General features: G+C 47.0%; 1 protein-coding gene across 5 annotated transcripts in view; it reads left to right on the plus strand.

Moving 5' to 3' along the window:
- LOC147121422 (protein sel-1 homolog 1-like) overlaps positions 1–15,201 on the plus strand; it is a 112,665-nt gene that overhangs the window by 40,042 nt on the left and 57,422 nt on the right. For 4 of the 5 annotated variants that reach the window (XM_085981650.1, XM_085981652.1, XM_085981654.1 and 1 more), the window contains 4 exons: positions 10,185–10,350; positions 11,887–11,940; positions 14,894–14,953; positions 15,054–15,135. In XM_085981650.1, the coding sequence (XP_085837776.1) occupies positions 10,185–10,350; positions 11,887–11,940; positions 14,894–14,953; positions 15,054–15,135 (362 nt within the window). The remainder of the gene's footprint in view (positions 1–10,184; positions 10,351–11,886; positions 11,941–14,893; positions 14,954–15,053; positions 15,136–15,201) is intronic. The other variant, XM_085981651.1, reaches the window with a different exon arrangement.

Consider the following 15,201-nt stretch of genomic DNA (forward strand, 5'->3'; position numbering starts at 1 on the left):
AGGTCAGCCCAAGTGCAAATATTGCCCATGCAGCACCAATGCCATTGGCACAGTGTTCAGACTGCATTATTGACCCCACACAGTGGCTGATGAACCATTCTTCACATCAAACTTAGCTAAAAGGGCCCTGAATTTCCTCTCGAGTTACGCTGGCTCCTTGACGTAATTTGGGTGGACAGAAAATGAATATCAGCAGGAAGCCATTCCGCTGGTTACTCACAACCTCACTACTTCCGGATTTTCTGCCAGAAGTAGCAATTGGGCATGCAATACGTATACCCAAATACAGCCAAGCATATTAGAATGGGACACAAATGTCAAGATAAAGAAAGAAGAAAAAAATTGCATTTATATAGCACTTTTTGCAACCACCGGACGTCCCAAAGCGCTTTACAGCAAATGAAATACTTTTTGAAGTGTAGTCACTGTTGTAATGTAGGAAACACGGCAGCCAATTTGTGCACAGCAAACTCCCACAAGCAGCAATGATATAATGACCAGATAATCTGTTTTACTGATGTTGATTGAGGGATAATTATTGGCCAAGACACCAAGGATAACTCCCCTGTAGTGCCATAGGATCTTTTACGTCCACCTGAGAGAGCAGACAGGGCCTCGGTTTAATGTCTTATTCAAAAGGCGGCACCTCCAACAGTGCAGCACTCCCTCAGTAAAAGGGTCCTGAATTTCCTCTCAAGTTACGCTGGCTCCTTGACGTAATCTGGGTGGACAGAAAATGAATATCAACAGGGAGCCATTCCACTGCTTACTCGCAACCTCAATACTTCTGGATTTTCTGCCAGAAGTAGCAATTGTAGTAGTACTGCACTGGAGTGTCAGCCTAGATTTTTGTGCTCAAGTTCCTGGAGTGAACCCACCACCTTCTAACTTCAGAGGCAAAGGTGCTACCATATGAGCCACGGCTGACACACATATGATGACATCATATGATGTTTTTCTCACCATTGCCAAGTTGTGGCGAGGCACTGCAATAAATTCCCTGCCTCCCAATTGAGGCTAGGACCCCAGCGGCACCATAAATGGTCCCAGCACTTTCACTCAGTACAGGAATGACCCTTACTCAGGGAAATTGGCTGGAGTCAGATGAAAGTCCTGCCCGCATTGGGACGAGAGGAAAACCAAAATCTGCACTCTATCCTACTGATCTAATCAATCAAAGGAAGACTTCTTTTTTGGTTCTCCAGATCATTTGGCCCCAAGTTCCATCTTAGATTTAAATAACACATGAAATTAAATATTTAAATCATGCATTGTGGCGGAGACCACATAGGGACAATAACACAATTCACTATGTATAGCCAATGTTGTTATGTGTATGTACTTGGTTGGGTTATCGGGGCAGGGTCCCTTTAAGAGCGTCGGTAGCGTGATGACGTCATAGCCCTGCAATGAGGCTGAGATCCTCAGTCCTCATGGAGAGTGAATAAAGTAACACGCGTTTTGCCTTTGCTGCAACAAAAGTCTCAGAGCCTGTTGATTTCTAGCGACTCCAACATTGGTGACCCCGCTGCTCTTTTGGACGATTCCAAAGACCTCATCCGAAATGGTGACGAATGCCGTTTCCATCAAATTACCCGAGTTTTGGGAACTACAGGCTGCCGCTTGGTTCGCCCAGGCCGAGGCTCAATTTGCACTCCGGGACATCACCGCGGACGACACAAGGTACTACTACATCGTCTCTGCTCTCGGCAGCTCCACCGTGGCCAGAGTCGTGAGCCTGCTCGAGAACCCCCCGAAGCTCAACAAATTCGAAATGCTGAAAACGCACCTCTTAGAAACTTTTGGACTCACCGAAGCCGAGCGCGCACGCTGGCTTCTCTCTCTACCCGGGCTTGGCGACTCCAAGCCCTCGGAGCTGATGGACCACATGCTGGCCCTCCTGGGCACACACAGGCCGTGCTTCCCCTTCAAGGAACTGTTCCTTCAACAGCTGCCAGGTCAGGTACGGTCGGCTTTAGCCAACTCTTCCAGTACCGATTTCCGCGACCTGGCCAAGGAGGCCGACCAATTTTTCTCCGCCGGGCAACAGTACTGCGCGGCCACGCGGAGCCCTGCCCCCACCGATACAGCCCAACGGCAGCAGCCCCCAAGCCTCTGCTTCTACCACGCGCAGTTCGGCCTCAAAGCCAGGAAGTGCCAGCCCCCGTAAAGTTTTCCTGTGTCGAAACAAACGAAAGACCACTCGTTGGCTGCTATGGCTGTCGGCTGTTCAGGCAGTTTGTTATTTATTACGGACACCGACTCCAGACGTCGTTTTCTTTGCGACACGGGTGCCCAGGTGAGCGTCCTGCCCGCGTCAACCATAGACATGCAAGGGGGGAACCACGGCCCCGTCCTCGAAGCCGCCAACGGCAGTTCCATCCGCACCTTCGGGAAACGGAGCGTGGCGCTTTGTTTTGGCGGGCAGCGGTTCACCTGGGACTTTGTCACAGCAAAAGTGTCCACCCCCCTTCTCGGCGCTGACTTCCTCTGCGCCAATGGCCTTTTGGTGGATGTCAAGAACCGACGTCTCATCAACGCTGAGACTTTCAGCTCGCTCCCGTGTTCCCTCAGCGGGTCCAGCACGACGAAGTTGTCCAGCGCACTCTCGGCCTCCGACGAGTTTTCCTGCCTCCTCGCCAAGTTCCCGGACCTCACGAAGCCCACGTTCTCGTCCGCCACCACCAAACACTGGGTAGAACACCACATCTCGACCACCGGTTCGCCCGTCTACGCCCGCGCTCGGCGCCTCGACCCGGGTAAACTCGCCATCGCTAAAGCCGAGTTCGACACCATGGAGTGCCTCGGCATCATCCGCCGGTCGAACAGTCCGTGGGCCTCGTCCCTCCACATCGCTCCGAAACCAGGCGGCGGGTGGCGCCCGTGCGGCGATTACCGGCGCCTCAACGATGCTACGACCCGCGACCCGATTCCACACATCCAGGACTTTTCCGCCCGCCTGGCCGGGAAAGTGGTATTCTCGAAAGTGGACCTCATCCGGGGTTACCACCAGGTCCCTGTCCAGCCGCAGGACGTCCCAGAAACCGCGGTGATCACCCCGTTCGGGCTGTTCGAATTCCTCCGCATGCCATTCGGCCTCAAGAACGCCGCCCAGGCTTTTCAACGCCTAATGGACACCGTGTTACGGGACCTGACATTCCTGTTCGTATACCTGGACGACATCCTCATCGCCAGCGCCTCCAGGACGGAGCATGTGTCGCACCTTCGGACTCTCTTCCAACGCCTCAGCCAGCACTGCCTAATCGTCAACCCGGCCAAGTGCCAGTTCGGGCTGTCCTCAATTGACTTTCTCGGGCACCGCATCACGAAGGACGGGGCAGTGCCACTGCCATCGAAAGTGGAGGCCGTGATGGACTTCCCGTGACCCCTCACTGTGAAGGCCCTGCAGGAGTTTTTGGGCATGGTGAACTTTTACCATCGCTTCGTTCTCCGAGCAGCCCAGCTTATGCGGCCCCTTTATGAGGCTCTCAAAGGCAAGCCCGACAGGCTCGCCATCGACTGGTCCGAGGAGATGGCCAATTCTTTCACGGACACGAAAAGGGCCCTGGCTAACGCGACCATGCTGGCGCATCCGTTACCTGATGCGCCGATCGCTCTCACCACCAACGCCTCGGACTATGCGGTCGGCGCCGTCCATGAACAGTGGGTCAACGGCACCTGGCAGCCGCTCGCCTTCTTCAGCCGGCAGCTCCGCCCCAACGAGCGGAAGTACAGCACCTTCGATCGCGAGCTTCTCAGCCTCTACCTCGCCGTCCGACACTTCCGTTTCCTACTGGAGGCTCGCCCGTTCACAGTGTTCGTGGACCACAAACCGTTGACCTTCGCCATGGCCAAAGCTTCCGAGCCGTGGTCGGCCCGTCAGCAACGCCAGCTGGCCTTCATCTCAGAGTTTACAGCGGACATCCAGCATGTGGCTGGGAAAGACAACCCCATCGCCGACTGTCTCTCCCGAGCAGTCACCAGCGCCGTACACCTCGGCATCGACTACACCCGCATGGCGGCCGACCAGGCCTCCGACCCGGACGTCCAGGCCTACAGGACAGCTGTCACGGGCCTTCAACTAGCGGACGTCGCGTTCGATGATGCCGGCACCATACCCCTGTGCGACGTCTCCGTTGGGCAGCCACGTCCCGTCGTGCCCAACGGGTGGAGACGGCAAGTTTTCGACGGCGTCCATAATCTTTCCCACCCGGGCAGGAAGCCGTCACAGAAGCTGGTGGCGGCTAAGTTCGTCTGGCACGGGCTCAGGAAAGACGTTCGCGACTGGGCCTGCACCTGCGTGGTATGCCAACGCTCGAAAGTGCATCGCTATACTAAGGCCCCGTTGGCGCCTTTCGCGGTGCCCGAGAGGCGGTTCGACCATGTTAACGTGGACCTGGTGGGGCCCCTGCCGCCCTCCCGCGGGTTCACCCACCTCCTCACAATGGTCGACAGAACCACCCGATGGCCGGAAGCTGTCCCGCTGTCTTCAACGACGTCCGCCGATGTGGCTCGGGCGTTCATCAGCACTTGGGTCGCCCGGTTCGGCGCCCCATCTGACATTTCCTCCAACCGGGGGCCCCAGTTCACATCGGAGCTCTGGAACGCTGTCGCCCGAGGCCTCGGGTTGAGACTCCACCGCACCACAGCATACCACCCTCAGGCTAACGGACTGTGCGAACGGTTTCATCGCTCCATGAAGGCCGTGCTCCGGGCCAGCCTCCGGGACGACAGTTGGATCGACAGATTCCCATGGGTCATGCTGGGACTCAGGACCGCTCCCAAGGAGGACCTCCAGTCCTCGTCTGCCGAGCTCGTCTACGGACAGCTGCTGCAGGTTCCCGGGGATTTCGTCCCCAACGCAACGGAACTTTGGTCCGCAGCCCGTCAGTGGTCCGACCTTCTGGACAACACCAAGGTTTTCGCGCCGGTGCCCACGTCGCAGCACGGCCTCCTGCAGTCCCACGTTCCGCTCGACCTTCGTGTGGCGGAGTACGTTTTCGTCCACCACGACACCCACCGGGGACCTCTTCAGCCACCCTACGATGGACCATTCCGCGTCCTGGAAACCGGGGACAAGACCTTCGTAGTGGATGTCGGCGGTAAGCCGGACTGCATTTCCGTGGACCGTCTTAAGCCGGCCCACCTGGATCTGGACCGACCCATTGAGTTGGCACAGCCCCCGAGGCGGGGCCGACCTCCGGTTTCTGCACCCTCAGTCCACCACCGAGTGCCCGAGGTCCCTCCGATGAACGGCCCGGTCCCCGCCCTGGAATTCAGGAGCCGTTCCGACCGTGTGATCCGGCCCCCCCAACGACTGACATTGCCAGTGCTAGTGAATTCTGGTGGGACGTATGTGGCGGAGACCACATAGGGACAATAACACAATTCACAATGTATAGCCAATGTTGTTAGATGTACCTAAACACAATTCACTATGTATAGCCAATGTTGTTATATGTATGTACTTGGTTGGGTTATCAGGGCAGGGTCCCTTTATGAGCGTCGGTAGCGTAATGACATCATGCGTCGGTAGCGTGATGACGTCATAGCCCTGCAACGAGGCTGAGACCCTCAGTCCTCATGGAGAGTGAATAAAGTAACACGCGTTTTGCCTTTGCTGCAACAAAAGTCTCAGAGCCTGTTGATTTCTAGCGACTCCAACAGCATTACAATTACCTTAACTGTGACCTCAGAAAAGCACTCTCAGCTATACTAGTGTGTAAATTCTACTTCCCACGACAGCCATTCTTGTGGCTTCTTTGAATAACATCACAGTTAGTGTCAGATTATGAAGAGCCTTATGCTTTTTATTTCGACTCACTACGAACTCACTTCATTTGGTGCACTTACAGCTATCTCATAGAAATTGTTTTCAAACCCTAGTTCAAGGTTTGAAAAGAGAAACACTGCATCACCCAGTACTTTCTCAAATATTTATTACCAGCTAAATAACCTGCTTTAATTCTCACAGCTAATTTTCATGGTAACTACAAATTAACTAGTATTATTATTGGATTGGTTAGCAATAAAAACAGAGCAACTTATCCCGCACCTTTATCGTATTGAAACATCCCAAGGGGCTTCACAAAGAGTGGTAATGGGGGCAGAGGGAGGGGATGAGCTGACACTGAGCAGCAGGTGGGTGAAGAAGGTTAAGGGAGCCAGCCAAAAGGCAAATCAATAAAGTTTTGAGGAAGCTTTTGAAGGTAGTAAGAGATTCTGCAAGGCAGAGATTATTTTGGCTCACTTGTCTTCTGGCTCATGGGAGCACTTGGTAGTCATGACTATATCCTCGAATCTTTGTCAGGCAAACATAAGAACATAAGAAATAGGAGCAGGAGTAGGCCATACGGCTCCTCGAGTCTGCTCCGCCATTCAGTAAGATCATGGCTGGTCTTCTACTTCAACTCCACCTCCCTGCACGATCCCCATATCCCTTGACTCCCTTATGCCTGAAAATCTATTGATCTCTGTCTGGAATATTCTCAACGACAGCATCCACAGCCCTCTGGTGTAGAGAATTCTTCTCCTCGTCTCAGTCCTAAATGGCCGACAATTGTTTCCTTTGTGTTTCACCTTATTGTGTCTGTAGCATTGAATTTCCCTTGCATCCCCCCTCTGTCATCTGCTTAGCTGTAACAACGCAGACTCATACAGTGCAGGCTGATGATCTGGTTTATCATTCAATCTGTGTGGGGCATCTAACTACTGTCCCTGGTGAGTCCCTGGTACTCGAGATGCAGCAAAATGATCGGCTCGTTCGGGCATCGGACTTGGGGCCTTGAACTCCTTGGTATAGCAACCATACTCACAGATTTTCTGGAATCACTTCCAGTAAGCAACCTCTTAACATTAATGATGCATTTCTTAATCATTTACATTTCCCCCCTCTAAAATGTCACTATGTCGTCCATTTCTCGTGAACTTTCTGTAACCTTTTACATTTCTGCCTGTATGTTTCCAACATTCAGTCATAAGTCGTGAGAATCACGCACTTTACAGAATCATTATCCACACTTACCAGCAGATCTACACAAAATAAATGCTTCAACACTAAGATTTGATACCAGTCTTTCTACCTATATTCCTTTATCCTACTTGCTGAACAACACAAAAACCCTGAAGAATCTGTGTCATACTGCTTTAAAATGTAGAATAATATTTGATTTTCTAAAATTATTATGCACACAGTAAAGGCTTTTGATCAACGGAACCCTCACTCATCAGTCTCGTAGTTGATAAGCCTTTGTTTGCCAATTCAAATGCATGCTGGTTTCCTTTTTTTCAATCTCATGCTTGTACAAAGCCTCCTCATTCTGGCACCAGCCTTTATTTTCAGTTTTGTATCCACGTTGATGCTCCTTTTAGGAGAATATAGCTGAAAAATAGCTCAATTTTTCTTTGAAGCTGCCAATTCCAAACCAGCAATTTGCCATAAAACTGACCAATTAAATGGCTCGAACAATCTTCTGCAAGCACTTGGAGCAGTTATTTTGGTTCCACAGAAACCTCATTACATACACCTAAAATTAAATTTATATCATAACAAATACATAAAAATTATGTAACTCTGCAAATGCATATACCTACCTTACATGTTAAAATGTTTTTCAGAAATTTTCCCTGCAAGGCTGTCTGGGACCGAGGGATTTATTCCCACTCTATTTTCAGAGCTTTGATTTTTCAACTAGGCTGGGGAGTTGCAGCTCCCGTTGATTAAGTTCTGTATGTGTGGGCAAGAGAGAGATGGAAGTTGTAGTTTTCACCCTTTTCCTGTGTAACGCCGATAACCAAAGTGCACGGTCACAAGCCATGTCAATGTGACAATCAGGCCACAATCCAGATTCTGGGCTATCGTTAATTAATGCTACAGGAGATCTATCAATATTCTACAAATTATTGTGCTTCGTTGAGCACAACTTGGAGTCTTTCTTGCAGCCCTCCGGTCTATACTGTACTACGTTCTGTAGTTCATAAAGTTGAATGTAGTCTAAACTCACTGAAGTCACACTGATCTGGGTTTGACAATATTTTGCTATGTATTTTGTCAAACATATTTTTTTTAAATTTCATTTGGAATTTCTGAATTAAATCCAAAAGCATAAGCTAAGTTATAAAACAAATGACAATATTCTTTCCTGTTGTGTAAATGTTTCTTTGCCATTTTGACATGTTCCAATATTTTGTGATTCAAAGTAACTCTTGTGGTCTACTTATCAACACTTTACATCAAAAATAACATTTACACATTCAGATTATATCTTATGTTGTCGTTTGGAATAGCTTTCTAAATTGACTTCTAAAACCTTCTGTGCAAGCATTCTTTTGTATAGATGGTATTTTTGTGACTGTGGTTCATTTTCTAATTACTTCACCATAGATTTAGTGGAAAGCCAGTAATAACTTTGCTCAAGGAGCTAATACTACTGCAAACATTTATGTTTAATCTATTGACATGAAGTGTCTTTATTTTTTTCCTCTGGTGTAATACTGTTGATAACCCATAGATTGACAAAGGCGATCCATTAAGTTTTGATAGCTTTATATCTATAGATGCTTGTATTGGTTAACTTTCTACGAATTTAGGTATAATAAAATAATAGTAAGGCAGATGTCATATGTAGAATAAGAAATATTGAAAGACTATAACTCATTTCGGAGGTTTTGATGTCATAAGATATGAAAGTAAAAGCCCAAGCTATTTACACGGTTGTACTATATCTGGTAACCATACTTCTGCACATATCTCAAATATGTTTTTAAAAAAAGCTTACATCTGCAAGCACTTACTGCCTACAAAACTTTACTTCCTTTTGTCAAGTTTTTGTCACACTTTTCTGTCAACTTTTCCCCAATATAAATTCCATTTATAATGGAAACAGCCTACATAACCTTGCCGCGCTGTAACCACGCCGTTCTGTCATTGGTGGTGTTGTAGCACCTTAGTTTTGTGTCTCCCAAGTTTATCAACCTGCACTGCATAGAAACTGCTGCGTTCCAACCAACTCTACTTCCCTCTTTTCCAATTTGCCATCATTTTGCTGTTTAATTATAATTAATAAAATCAAATCAAAGAATTATATGAAAAAAAATAAGGACAGATTGTACAACTTTAAACTGGGCACTGAATTACAACTGTGCATCCTGGTCCAATTATCCCCCATTTACTAACCCTGCTTCGGCAGAAGACTACATTTGGTTTTGACTCCCCATGTGCAATGCCATGCAAGATCAACTATTTTTATATAACATAAAGCTAACGATAATAGCAAATTTGTTAAAAAGTGAAATTTCTTATCGTGGCAGTCTTCTGACCCATGGTGCTGTAGGTTGAGCTAATGGTCAGTGCACGGGCATACTTATTTCAACATGCAGCCTCCAACAGTGTTCATATAGCAAAGAGTTAGGCCTAGAAATTCGGTGGAGCCCCAAACGGGCTGCCAAGCTCGCCTGGGCGCCGGAATTACCGCAGCGAACGGAGCCGTTGCGCCCGCTGGAAATTCAGTTTGAGTGCCCCAAGAGGGACACGGGGCGCTGCTCAAGGCGCCCGTGTCCCTCTTGGGGCGCTGAAACTGAATATTGCAGCACAACGTGCCGCAGCGCCACACGCTGCGGCACGGCGCGCTGCGGTACTGCAGGCCTTCCTCCCCTTCTTAAGGGGGAGGGGCCTGCACCAGCGCGATGACCGATCGCGAGTGCCGGCAAAAGAGCCCGGCACCGAGGAGAAGTGCCGGGCGCTCTGGACACAGCCAGCACTGCCCTAGTGGGGGGGATCAGGAGGCCGGGGACGGAGGTGCTGGCAGGCGGCCACCGGAAAAAATGGCCGCCCTGCACCTCCACCTTAATTTGCGCCACTACCACCACAGGTAGACCCCGTGAACCGGGCGCGATTTGCGACCGGCGTTAGAGGCGGGCGCGACCCAATATTGCAATCGGGGCGGTAGCGGGGCGCTGCGCACACCGATGATGTCATCGGTGGCGGCGCAGCGCTACAGGCTAACGCCGCCATTAGCGCCCCGCTAAATATCGCGAGAGGCGTGGCCAGTGGCGCTAAAGCCACTGAGTGCCCTCTTTAGGCGCTAACCGGTGGCGCAGCCCACCGAATTTCTAGGCCTTAGTATCTGGAGACATTTGACAATACAATTTTTCTGCTTCTAACACTTATATTTCCTGTTTTTAAGTAGAGGTTATAAGCTACTGGTGAAAGCAGCTGATATCGGAAGTACTAAAGCCATGGAGCGAATAGCCTATGCCTTATTGTTTGGTGACCAATTGCCCCAGAATGTTACGGCAGCTAAAGATCTCTTTGAAGCCCTGGCAGAAAATGGCTCTCATAAAGCCCAAACTGTGAGCTGTTTGAAAATGGACTTAACTTAACATGGAAGTAATGTGATAAAACTTAGTTGGTCATTTGTTTCAGCCTGCCATAAAACTGAATTATCTTTTGAAGGGCATACCATTATCCTTAATATCTTGGTAAAGGCATTGTCAAATATTGCTGATCAGAATGATTTTGATTTGAATAACAGATGTTGCTGCATGCAGTGTAACTGCATAAAAATTACAATATACAGGAAACTTTGGTTTATCCGGAGGTTATATGTCCGGAATACTCAATCTAACGGCAAAAATCAGGAGCCGTTTTCTATATGTTTTTTTAGTTCTCGTTGCTTTTTTTTTCCCAGTCAAGCACTGCAAGGTCTGTAGCTATAGCAACAGCTTCAGCTACAGACGCTTGCAGCTGCAGCCGATTGTTTTGAAGCTGTTGCTAAGCAACAGGGTTTGTTGATTCACACGGAGCTTCTCAGTTCTGTATGTTTAAACATTAACTCTGGTATGTCCGGCACTTTTGATGTTACGGCACCAGCTCGGTCCCGTCAGTGCCGGATATCAGAAAGTTTCCTGTAGATAACCTTTGTCAGTTTAAATAAAAGAGTAAGAATATTCTTGAGAATTTAAGGTTGGGATTTAATTTGATCTTGCCTATATATTGACTTGGAAATATATCACCGTTCCTTCATCATCGCTGGGTCAAAATCCTGGAACTCCCTCCCTAGCAGCACTGTGGGAGCTCCTTCACCACACGGACTGCAGCGGTTCAAGAAGGCGGCTCACCACCACCTTCTCAAAAGCAATTATGGATGGGCAATAAACGCTGGCCTTGCCAGCAATGTCCACATCCCGTGAATGAATTAAAAAATAGAAATATAGCTTTTTCAATATTTAATATGGTGAATCAAAGGATTTGTAATATATTCCTCCCTTATTTGAAAAATTATTTTTATTCTCACCTCCAAGCATTAATAGACGCATTTCCAGTAATAACTTGTTCCAGTGATATTCTGACAATGGTACTCTGCAACCAACTGCAAGGTGGTATGCAAGAGTAAGTGCATGTTGAATTCTCTTTCAATTTTATTTTTTCCCTTCTCCCTATGGGGAAATGATTTACCTTCGTTCAACACCGTCTTAAAACACCCTGGCTGAGAATAGACATTCACTGTGTGGAAAGTCATAACCCCAAGCCCATATCATGCAACACCACGTTACAATGCATTAGCAACCCAACTGGATTGTTCAAAAATAGTACCTTTTTTATCATGGAAAAATTAGGTTACAGATAAAGTTTTGAAGAAATATTTCAATATGCTAATTTTTTCATCAAACTTTGAGATTTGATTTATCTGTTTCTTCTTATTGATATTAAATTAACCTTGTTCTTACATATTTTTTAAATGGATAATATATAATATGGATAAAATGGATAAGTTAACATCACATTAGTAATCAACCTCTTCATGAATACTTAAGATGTGAGAATGTGTCGAAATTCTGTGAATATTTTTGAAGGTTCTAAATGAGTGTTTTTTGGGCTTTTGTTAGGCATTAGGATTCATGCATGCCACTGGTATTGGTGTGGGTTTTAACCAACCTAAGGTAAGAAGTTGCATGTAGTGTAATTTTAAAAAGTAATTAGATCAAAAAGAAGACTAAGCCACTCTATTGTTCGTGAGTGTACTGAGGGTGATTTGATACTGCAAGACCTTTAAAGTATTGAGAGCAAATAGTGAGCATGGTGCATGAGTTGAGAATGTTAAAATTCATTCAGCTATCTCCTACTATTCTTCCAGTCCAGCAAGACATAACATGACAACCCTTGCTTGATTCTGCATTGCAATTCCTACATTCTATCTGGAATATAGAGATTGGACATAGCAGCTACTGTTCTGGTATGAGAACATTCTAGATCATTGCCTGTTCTGGTATGAGAAGCTGTGATAAGCCTAGAGCAATATGGATGTTTTACATAAAGGATCAAGTTGAGGTTGTTGAACAAGGCAACCTCACAGCCACTAATTTTATAACCATGAGTTTGGCTTCAGGGACATTGCAATAATACTTTTGGACAGGACTATTTTCAATAATCGCAAGTACCACACAACCCGATATCACACTGTCACTCTTCTCCATTCTGATTCATAAAAGACAAAAAAAGTGACAAAAGTGAAATTCTACAGCAAATTTAACTATCAAAAAAACCTTTAAAAAATCCAAATTATCTGTTAAAAGAGTGCACTGTAAAACCTGTCATTGTGGCCCACACTGAACAAAAGGCATAGGCAGGTGTAGGTGAGCAGTACTCCAGAGAGCTAGAAAAAAGATTAAGTGATGGACCAATGCAGTAGCATTCTCTGAAATACTAGCAGCCATGTGCAGGTGCAGAGAAGTAAACAATATCAACATGTGGCTCAGAACCTAGTATAGGGAGCAAGGTTTTAGGTTCTTGGGGAACTGGGATGCCTTGTGGGTAAAAGGAAATCTGGACAAATCCAATGGGCTTCGCTTAAACAGAAGAGAAATAGGCGACAGTCAGAAAGGATAGAGAGAATGATCGAGGGGTATTTAAACTGAGACACTGGGGGACAAAGGCACGTTGTCAAGATAGCAAGGATGATTCTGATAGGACGGAATAAAAACATGCATACACTGCAGTATAGGAAGACTAACCAAGGCCAAGGTCTACAAGGCTGCAGCTCCTGCCATTTTTGGGGCTGTCCTGCCCCTTTAAGGTCTCTTGCCATCTCGTGCTGCTGTTGCACCCCTGGAGTTTCTTTGGTGATGCTGGCAGGTGCCATCTCGGCAGTGGGAATCCCACTGTGAGCTACCCATGCTTATGTAATGAGCCCCAACCAAATTGGTTGGGATGGTGGTAGCATCAGAGGTGTGAGCGAAAGTCCTGCCCCATCACAACACTGCTGCTCTGAGGAAGATCCAGCCACGCTTTAATTGTATTCGCTCCCTTCCAGTGCCTCTGGTCCTTTACCTAGCTAGAAATATCTTCACAGCTATTTAGCTATGTGGTGCTTGTGCTTTGGATCAGTGCCACACAATGTTCCCTCTAATATTTTTGGGCAGTGCACGGCCCCTTTAATGGGCTGCGCGGGCCATTCAAATTTCCGCGCATGCGGGTTTTTCCATTATAAAGCAGCCTGCGTGGGACCTCCAGGCCTATGCGCGGCAGTGAGACCGTGCAGCTTAACAGGAACATTGGTGCCACGGTCACTGATCTGTTACTGCCAGTGGCTGTACTCTATTCCCAGGTTTGGCCATTTGAAGACCTGGGCCAGTACCCGAAACCTGGGCTTATGATCTGAAATCCACCCACATGTCCTTGACTGTTTCCAAACCACATCATCTTCCACCCTTGCCCTTGTGCTTTCTGAAAGTATCTTTTCCCCTTGCCCGCGCCCCCACCACCGCCCCCCCCCCCCCCGCCACCACACCCCCCAGTTCCTCCTGGCTTAACCCTTAGCTTTCTCGGCCATGTGTGATAATTCTTTAATTGCCTGATTTCTGAATACCGTCGGCTTTAAAAAAGATAAGCTAGATCTTGAGTATATCAGTAAAGAATATGTGTGAGTTACACTGAGGTATTGGAGACAGAGGGGATAGAAACTTACTGAAAAAGTGAGACAGGAAAATGACAAAATGAACTGGATAGATTGATAGAGATACCACAATGAGAAGCATGTGAGAGTGAGGCAGACGGGAAAGAGAGGGGGAAGGAAAAGAGAGAGGGGGGGGAGAGAGCGACGGGGGGAGAGATCGATTGGGGGGGAGAGAGAGAGACAGGGAGAGAGAGAGAGAGAGACAGGGAGAGAGAGAGAGACAGGGAGAGAGAGAGACGGGGAAAGAGAGACTGGGTGGGAGGTGGGGGTGGGGAGAGATGGAGAGAAGAAGGAAGACAAAAACCAAGAGAGTGACTCAAAATGAATTGGAAAGAAGCAGAAAGAAAGTAAAAGGAAGAGAGGTATAATTTTCTTTTGTCTGTGAGCAATGTCACAGGAGATTAATTGTATTAAAGTACATTGTGTATTACATGGGATAACATTCTTGCCATCATCAAAGAACATCCTCTGACTCTCTGCAACCCATGCTGCAGAAGATCTGCCAGTTGCTTTTAATTTGTCTGTGTTTCTGAAACTTGCACTTATTAACTCATTGTATAAATGGAACACTTCAAAAATCCCAGCGTGATACCAGATTTAAACAACTCCTGGGTTTCACTGGTCGTAATGATCTTGTTAGTTCATCACTCATTTCTGTGTTGGGTCCCTGGTGCAGTTAGGACCAGGTCATCAGTCGTTTAATTTGTACTGCGTCTTGGAAGGTAACAGTATCACATGTTTGTCATCAATGCCATACTACCAATGTAAATATGTGTGAGCTAGTTACTATTAAAACTAGTGATCCAGTAACATATTCACTTGTGAATCTCACTGTGTCATACTGTTGAACTAAGTACTATAGAATTATTTTGTTAGCATTGAGGCTAGATTTTGTTGACATTTTTCCACTAAGTAGAAATCTTGCTATAAATATTTTTCAGGCACTGGTATATTACACATTTGCTGCATTGGGTGGAAACTTTGTAGCACACATGATTTTGGTAGGTGTATTAATTGTATCATGTAAATATTGATTAGTCATATTGAATCATCAATAGCCAGTAATTTTTAAGTGTTATATAATGATCTCTGTTTCAACAGGGCTACAGGTATCTTTATGGTATTAATCTGCCAGAGCACTGTGAAGCAGCTCTCGTTCATTACAGAACTGCAGCAAAATATGGTAATCATCTTTGAATCTGAATAGGAAAAATGTTTGTTGTCTTTCAAGAAGCAGAAGTAATCAAAA

Source organism: Somniosus microcephalus, chromosome 3 (genome assembly GCF_052327205.1).
Source record: "Somniosus microcephalus isolate GS21.2 chromosome 3, FLI_Smic_1.0, whole genome shotgun sequence".
Lineage (NCBI taxonomy): Eukaryota > Metazoa > Chordata > Chondrichthyes > Squaliformes > Somniosidae > Somniosus > Somniosus microcephalus.